Below are 8,825 nucleotides of genomic sequence, written 5' to 3'. Positions count from 1 at the left end.
GACAGAAATCTGTGACTCCTCAAAGCCGTCGTAGAACGCTGTCAAGGCCGTGGTTCGGAAAAATTTATCCCAGGTGAAGATGTCGGCACCGACCGAACGATGTTGCGTGAACCAACTAAAACTAAGCCTACACCTAGACATGAACCAAAAAAAAATCCCAAACCTGCCGTCGCCAATGGGGCGACGAACGGAGGGAAGGGGAACGAAACTGCTCTCTCCAGGGGGTACCACCTGGTGAGAAGAAAGAGGAAAGGGAGCTGCCAGGAGTATTTTCTTCGTTTCCTATAAACACAAAAAAAACTTGAACCACACACACATCACCCACTCCTCTTTGCCCACCCATCTCACCTTCTCCCCGGTTGCTCAAAAAAAAAATCCCCTTTCCCCACACGCCGCCGCGGCTTGCTCTGCCCGCCCTCTCCGCCGCCGTCTCTCTGCCAGCCCCAGCCCCAGCCCCAGCCCCCGCCTTGCTCCCTCTCCGCGCTCTCCACCCCTGACGACCAGCGCGGCCGCTCGTGTCGACCGCGTTGTCGCTCCCCCCTCACCTAGCACTGCCGCCGCTCCGGTGGGGGAAGGTCCAGGCCGGCGTGGCGGCGCGTCACGGAGCCACCCCCAAACGCCCTGCAGCTTGCAGCTAGCCACCACCTGGTTTGTTCCTCTTCTTGGCTTTTGTAGGCTCCATGATTTGGGGGAAAAGAAATTTGGTGACCGAACTGTGCTGTTTTGTTCATCAATCATAGACTCTAGTGTAGTTTACATTGAGTATTGGCATGCTTTCATGATTTTTCTGATTTAGACATCATGCTGTTTTTGTGATAAGCTGACGAGTGTATGTTGCTATTTTTTCGGTGTCGGAGCGTTGGATGCCTGAAAGAACAGGACATGGCTGATTTTACGGTGATGTCTATAGTCCGAGATATGTTGAGAGCTTTGTATATAAGAGCAAAGATCTGTATTAATGTTTGATTGCCTGCTGCAGGCATTACCCCAAGGAGCGGCATTGTTCCACTGAATGTGTTAAGATTTGCGAGGCACTGAACTGAAAGGCCTAGTCGGTCGTGGAGCAGAACCTGTTCCTGCCGTGATTGTCGATCTCATAGAGAAGAAGTGTGCGGAGAAATGTTTGAATCTGATCATTTCATCCTCATACTGAACACTTTTAATTTCCGCCATCAATTTGCTATTTCCTACCAGAAAGATAATTTCCTTTTCTTCTTGGCTTTTGCAGGCTCCGTAATTTTGGGAAAAATAAATTTAGTGACCCAAGTGTGCTGCTTTCTATTCTGACCAAGTATGCTCACCAATCACAGACTGTAGACCATTGCGGTGCTTATATTGACATGCTTTCATGATTTTTTTTTCTGTATCGAGATATCATGCTGTTTTTCTTAGCTTTGGCAATCTCCTTTTGTGATAAGCTGACAAGTGTATGTTGCTATTTGTTTAGTTTGGGAGGGGAATGTCACATTGGATGCCTGAAGGAACAGGGATGTACATGTACTGCTACTGCGCCGTATTGACTGTGGGGTAAGCTTTTTTTCTTCCTCACTCCGCCTGGCTTGAGATCGACCATGTATGTAGGTACCATCATATGTTCTAGCATAAATGATCTGGGGTGGCCTCGGCGAGAGACGCCAATAATCCCATCGCTAGGTGCTGGGATCCAGGGGGCACCGTCAAGGAGCAAAGTCCTAAGATCGACCACTCTGAGTTTTGCGCACCCCATGGCCCCCTCCGGCCCAGTCTCCATTGACCATAGGGTTAGATCGGCTGTCTTGCGCCGCCATGAGACACCCCTTGCCCGCGACCAGCTTCTTCAACACTGACAAGCGGAGCGCGCCAAGTTGGCACTCCACGATCCCACCAACGTCGAAGTAGAGTGCATCGCCCACAAGGACGCTAAGGCGCGGCCAAGCTAAAAGGGCACTTGTCATCGTGGTGATGAAGAGAGGCGAGCTCGGTCCACGCGCGAGTCTCCGACAATTACATCCATCCGGAAGTCACTGTTCCCGGCAGAATGGTGGACACGGCGACCAGATGGAAATGGCCCTCCTTGGCAACCGTGGTGGTCACAGCCTGGCACTGCACAGAGCACCGCCGCGTTGAAGCTGACCTGCATGTTGGACAAGTGGTGGAGTCTGAAGGAAATAGAGTTGAGTCTTCAGTTATTCCCCCTGTTCCCCAATTCTCCCTCCGCCTCCAAATTCCCGGCCTGAAGGAAACAGGGGCAACGGCAACGGCAACCAACCACAGCAAGAGCAGCACCGCCTCCAAATTCCGGGCCTTCAAATACCCCTCTCCCTCCCTCTCCGCCGCCCAAACCCAACTCCAAAAATCTCCCAACATCACATCAGAGGGATCGATCAAAAAAGAAAGATCGATCAAGAAGGGAAGAAGATGGCCTCAATCGGCAACGGCAAGCCCGATGCCCAGGGCCAGGAGCGCCAGGCGGCGAGGCTCCTGCCGCCGGCCGAGGTGCCGCCTCCGCACACGGACGCGGGCCTCGTGGTGCTGTTCGACCTCCTACGACGACGGGTCGACGGATTCCCCACCTGGATGCTCCCCGCCTACCTCGTCCACGGAGTCGACGTCTACGGCCACCACCCGCAGGATCTGCTGCGGCGCCATCCGCCGGCGACATCGCCCGACGGCAAGCGTGCCTCCTACTTCGTGAACCTGGTACGCCCCCTCACCGCGACGGATGCAAGAAGAAGCAGGGTCGTGCCGGGGCTTTCTGGAAGTCGGAGCGCGCCCCCGTCCCCGTCGAAGCCGCCCCCGACAAGATGATCGGAACCAAGCAGGCCTTCTCTTTCATCTCCAAGGAGGCGGAGCACAAGGGTGGACCCCGCGGCGGGTTCATCATGCACGAGCTCCTTCTCCCCGGCCAGGCAGGACGCCTCGCCGGCGGGGACGAGCTGGCGCTCTCAAAGGTCTACCCGTCTCCGCGCGTCGCCACCAAGAAGAGGTCCAGGTCCCAGGGACAGGGACCGACCGCCAGCGCAACAAGGACCGCGGCCGCCTCCTCTGCTCCAGCGCCGACGTCTTCGCCGCCTCTGCTCCAGCGCTCCTGCGACGTCTTCAGCAGCGCAAGAAGCAGCAGCGCCGTCTCCTCTCCGCCTCCTTCCCTGGAGCCGCCGGCCTCCTCTGCTCCGCCTTCCCTGGAGGCCTCGTCTCTCGGGCCGGCATCCTCTGCGCCGGGGCCGGCATCCTCTTCTCCGCCCCCCATCCAGGGATCAGCATCGTCTCCACGGCACCGGCAGGGTGCCGCCAAGAGGGTGCTCCTCCTGGAGGTGGGCGACTCCCCCCCGAGGGAAGGCCACAACATTTCGTGCCACCAGGTCTACCGCGCCATGGAGGTTCTTGGACCCGGGAGGCGTGTCCCCATCGACTGCGCTGACCTCTTCCTGCTTGACAGCGGGAAGGGGAAGAGGCAGCGGACGGCTGCAGAGTTTTGAGAAAACTCTGTCGCCCCGCCATGGGCAAATTTAAACTCTGTTGCTGTGTAACATTCAGACAAAAAATTTGATAGGAAACTTTAGCTGTGATTCAGTCGTTTTTTGAGATTCAGTAGTTGCTTTGTTACAACTTAATTGATTGAAATCCGGCTTAATCAGTGGCGATGATGTTAAAACTTTGGTTTTCTTCTCAAAACATTCGCTGTTGCCGACTGAAAATGTGCCTCTGGTGGAAGGTTTTAAAATGTTGCCGACTGAAGATTCAGTAGTTCCCAATGTTTGCATTTTCTCCAAAGTTGCTTTGCTTGGAGAATCATTACCTTTTGTTAGACCATGTTGGTTACTTCTTGATTATGCATGCTTTGTTGTTGGCTCAATTTCGGAAATGCAACTTCCTTGGTTAATTCAGTCTGTACATGTCTGCTGGTTATGTATTTGTTTCTCCCTTTTTTGTTTTGAGAAGGAGAATCTGTTTTGAGGTCCATGTCTTTTTGAAATTTTGAAATAGTAATCGAATTTTTGAAATTGAAACATGGTTGATAGAGCACATTCATATTATCTTCATTAGATATAAATGCCAACTTGCATTTTTGTACAGACCAAAGACTTTTGGAGGGAGGCACAAATTCTTTCAAAGTTGCATCATCCAAATGTTGTTGCTTTCTAGGGTGTGGTTCTTGAATTGATGGATCTGGAGGAAATTAGCAACTGTATAATAGGAACAGAACAGTATCTTACTATTTTCCCCTTCAATTTGAAAAATAAACCAGTCTGTCTTTATCTTTGGCAGCGCTGTACAATTGGTAACAAAACTACCCTCTTTTTTTACTTCAGATATGTTCTTAAATGATTGAGGAACCTAGGCTGAAATTAGTATGCTGGATTAGTGCCTTCGTAAGGAATCTAGGCCCATTGCACTTTAATTCCTCGCAATTTCTTTGTTTGTGTGTCACCTCTTTGGCTATGATCAAGCAACCAAAGTCTTTTGTTGAACAAAATCAAGCAAAAGCTTGGATTGAGTGCCCTTTACCATGTGTTGTCATTTTCATATATACTGTCTCTTGCTGCTATTCTCTGGGCTCTGTGGAAGCACATGAATGGTACTCCCTCTGTAAAGAAATATAAGATCACTCCTTTAGTGATCTAAACGCTCTTATATTTCTTTACGGAGGGAGTAGTATTGTTTTTAATGGTGCCGTTTGGATGTCTGGAAATGGCGCTAGCGCCTGCTCCTCAAGGATCACATGTTGAAGAAGATGGATCTCCTCTGTCTACATCTCCAAAACCTGCTGCCAAGATTGGGTGGACCAAATCCCCCTGTGCTCAAGTCCAGGAGAGAGGCTGACCATGTTTTGATCCTTGTAACATTTGTTCAACTAGTGTGAGGTTATAGAGGTTTTATTCTCTTTTCTATTACTGATGTATTATGTATCGAACCTGATGTTTTTGGGCTTCTTTCTGCTGAAGTAATGGAGCTCCTCCCTGTTGATCTAACAAATATATTCACTGGAGTTCTATTCCAGTAAGGATGCACACGTGTACGGTGGCGCAGACACTCACAATGCCTCCGACACGTGGTCACCGTGTGCCTGGCATGCCAAAATGGCGCTCTAGAGCAGCCCGACAGCCGTCTGGTCGCCTCAGCCCGCGCACTTGTGTCCCTCAGCGCCGTACCCTTCACCATTGACCTCCCACCCCGTCCGCTCCGTCCTCTTGTTCCTGGCGGTGACCCGTGCCTGTGCAGGTGGCCATGTATACCAAAAAATAAAATGTGTATGAAACAATTTGATTATGTATTTACACAAACATTTATCAAGCATTTGAAAGAAACTGTTGAACAAGTGTTTGAAAAATGTTAATCAAGCATTTGGGAAATGTTAAATATGTATAGAAAAAATGTTGACCATGTGTTAAAAAATGATGAATTTTATTGGTCATGTGTATAATTGTTTTTAATTAAGCCATTCAAAAATATTGATGAACAAGTATTTGAAACTTTTTAAATGTGTGTAGAAAAAATGTACACCATGTATGAAAAAAATGAAGTATTTGAAAAATGTTAAATGTATTTAAGAAAGAATGTTGACCATGTGTTAAAAACATGTTAATGTTGCATTCAAACAAAGTTAATAAAGCATTTGAAAATGTTCAATCTGCATAGATTTTTTTTCTGACCAAAATGTAAATTTTCTATTTGAAAAATGTTAATCAAGCATTTGAATTTGTTAAAGTTTGTATAGGAAAAATGTTGACCATGTATTTTATTAATCTTGTATTTGAAAACATGTTAATTTCCTACTGGAAAATGCTAGACGTGTATTGCAAAAATGTTGTTGGCATATAAAAAATGTAGAATAAAAACCAAAATAAACAATGAAAACCAAAAAATAAAACCAAAAGAGAAAGAAAATAAACCAAAGGAAAAATAAACCGAAGAAACAAATGCAAAAATAAAAAAAAAGAAAAAAACAGATAAAAAAAGAAACAAAAGAAAACAAAAAAGCCAGGAGAGAAACGAATAAAAGAAACAGAAAAAGGCTGGAGAAAACTGGCTCTTTTATCTCAAGTAGGTCGGGACCTATAGTTTCATCATGAAATCGCGATAGACCCACTGGCTAGCATCGTAGCAACTATTCGGGAGACCTAGGTTCCTTCAGCGAGAGATCCTTCCAGCTCACTTAATGCGAGATATAGTCACTGCGCTTAGTCTTGGACAGCTTCTACGTTATCGCGCTAACAAGCCAGCCCAAGTAGCCGCGGGCGGACAACGACAGTTGTGCCCCGTTACTTTTAGCTTAGCACGGGTCCGTTATTCTTTTTGATGGATTTTTATCTCAAAAAATATTTTCGTTGGAAAACTGTCGGGGACCGATGTGTAATTACTTTAATTGCAGATTGGTACCTGGGGGTGTAAAACCTTCACAACTTTTCACTCCTAACTCCGATCGAGGTGATTCTTAAGCCCATGTTCTCTATTTGAAGATCCTGTCCCAATGGTGTCATGGTGTTTGCACCTATGAATATGGCACTTTGTCATTCTTCATCACAAAGAAAGAAAAAAAGGACTGAAAAGAGAAGAAGAAAAACGGTTCAACTCGGTCACACGCTCAACTCAGTCACCAGCAACCTGCGCGTTGGTGACGACCATGATGTGACATGCACACTCGGCGTCTCGGTGAGGCACAAAACCATCAACCGCTTGTCCGCTAAATTGGCGTTCGAGCTTAGCAAGCGCCTACCCCCCCCCCTTCCACCTTGCCCTTGTACTTACATCGTTGCCTTCCCAGCCAACTTGTTTCCCACGCCACTTCGGATGGCACCCCGCCTGAAGTTATTCCCGCGGCGAGTTCCCCGTGAACAATGTCATGAGCGCCAACCAGGAATGTGGGCAAGCACACGAAGCTGGGGGCCTGGGCCATGGCTCGAATTTGTCCCTTATGCTGGCCTCGTCGAACGATGCCACAACCCAGTTGAGCAGCCATGCCACCCAGCCCTGTCCCAGGATCTCCCCGGCTGGCATGCACGAGTGTGTTGCACGCACATGGCGTTGGCCTGCTCCGATGTCCGACAAGATGGTGTACATCGTCTCCATGCACCAGCGTGTTCGCCGCCGGACGCAGCAGGGCACCCTGTTTCTCGCTTCAAGCGAGAGAGGGGGAACCCTCGCATCGGGGGCAACCCGAGATGGGTCGTCCCAGTCGTGCGCGAGGCCAAGACCGGTTTTTTTTGTTCTGCTCTCTTTTTTGCTTTATTTTTGTACTTTTCTTTATACTTTAAAATATTACAAAAATAGTCTTCAAAAACAGATTCACAAAATATTGAACAGGTATTTGAAAAATGATTCATACATATTAAAAATTGTTGAACAAGTATTGGAAAATATTGAATAAATATTAAAAATCTTGAACAAGTATTTGAAAATGTTCAATGAGTATTTGAAAATTTTTGAACATCTATTTGAAAAATGTTGAACGTGTATACAAAAAACGTTGATCACTTATTAAATAATGGTTTTGACATATGAAAAAATGTAGAGTGAAAAGGAAAAGAAAAAAACAAAAAATAGAGAATAAAAAATAAAAAAGAACAGAAAAACAGAGAAGTAAAACAAAAAAAATGTAGAAAATAGAGTAGAAAAAAGAAAAGAAAGAAAACCAGAACGGGGAAAAGGAAAAAAACAGTGCGCCAAAATGGGCCGTTCACGCGATAGTTTCGATGGAATCGCTGGAAGCTGTTGGGCCGAAAAAACCACCCGAGAGGCGCTGCTCGTGACTTTTACTCTGTTTAGTACCACATCGCCTGCTAGAGAACTTGTTTTGCAGCTTAAGTAGTGTGTATACGGCACTCTACTTGCCGATGACGCAAAGCTGTTCCAATAAGTCTGTCGAGGCAAAAAGCAGTCACAACATACTTCTGGCCGGGCTAGGCCGTGGGCCTGTCACCTTAAGTTGCTGTTAAGTCGTGCATGAGAGGAGCCAGAAGTGTGAAATGGCGTCAGTCTTTTTTTAAATATGATTTAAAACTGCTTTTGTTAATAACACATTTTATTTTATTTTATCTTTTTGAGGTCCAAAACCTACTTATATTTTGGTCGTAGGCAACATCTCTTCATCTTGTTCAAATATTCAACGAATTATGGTCGAATTCTAATGGCATGCATACTATAGACCTCAAGGGGAGAAATGAAGAGTTCACCAACTAGAGTTTAATACCTTGAGAAATGAGACTGATGGTCGTGAATAACCTACGCTCCACTCTCTCGACCGGCGGCATGAGAACAACCACTATTGGCATGGTGGTTCCCAACTCTTCTTGCCGCTCCGGCGGCCAATGGTGGAGAGGGGAATCTCGGTGCCTTCGCTCCGGCTAGTAGTTTAGTTTGGGGCTTTATTCGTCGCGGGTGCGGTGCTCGGGCTGATGGTGACGCCTGTTGTTCGAGTTTGTCTTCCAGGCTCCGATCCTTCTCAATTTTGTTCATCCTGACATAGTAGACGGAGCTCTGGGATAGATTCGTGTCGTTTCCTTGGGCCAGCAAAATTAGGGTATCTCGTCATGTATGCGCAACGGCGAGATTTGGTGTCAGTTGCTTCAGATCTATTCAAGGGTTCAATGCGACGACTACGGCTCCATGACATTGGTCCTTAGGGGCACGTGCACAAAGACTTTCCGACTGTCATTGCCAAGATCAAGCCGTCTTTGATAGGAGAGCGGCGACAGCAGCGTATCGGCGGCTCGTTATGTTAACGGTGCCAGTCGTTCAGTGGTCTAGAGACTTCAATATAATTTTTATTATGTTTGAGGTGATTTATACTTCTAATAAACTTTTATAATAGATCCAGATCTGTTTGCAAAAATAAAGTCGTTTTTGGG

The 8,825-nt window shown here is 47.1% G+C and overlaps 1 protein-coding gene across 2 annotated transcripts; it reads left to right on the top strand.

Moving 5' to 3' along the window:
* The first annotated feature begins 654 nt into the window (after nt 1-654).
* Nucleotides 655-4,955, top strand: LOC123157503 (polycystic kidney disease protein 1-like 3). Of its 2 annotated transcripts, XR_006479015.1 has the most exons (4): nt 655-897; nt 980-1,121; nt 1,229-1,291; nt 1,448-4,955. XR_006479015.1 is itself a non-coding variant. In XM_044575797.1 (3 exons), the coding sequence occupies exon 3, from the start codon at nt 2,784-2,786 to the stop codon at nt 3,453-3,455; it is 672 nt and encodes a 223-aa protein (XP_044431732.1). In that variant the 5' UTR covers nt 655-897; nt 980-1,291; nt 1,448-2,783; the 3' UTR covers nt 3,456-4,955. The 2 variants fall into 2 exon arrangements, 1 of the variants encoding a protein (XP_044431732.1); XM_044575797.1 differs by having other exon boundaries at nt 980-1,291.
* The last annotated feature ends 3,870 nt before the right edge of the window (nt 4,956-8,825 follow it).

This window comes from Triticum aestivum, chromosome 7B (genome assembly GCF_018294505.1).
Source record: "Triticum aestivum cultivar Chinese Spring chromosome 7B, IWGSC CS RefSeq v2.1, whole genome shotgun sequence".
NCBI classification, from domain to species: domain Eukaryota; kingdom Viridiplantae; phylum Streptophyta; class Magnoliopsida; order Poales; family Poaceae; genus Triticum; species Triticum aestivum.
Note: the sequence above shows the minus strand (reverse complement) of the source record. Positions and strands in the feature narration are given on the sequence as shown.

Coding starts and splice junctions, on each gene's coding strand:
- LOC123157503 (XM_044575797.1), top strand. CDS start 2,784: ATGATCGGAACCAAGCAGGCCTTCTCTTTCATCTCCAAGGAGGCGGAG.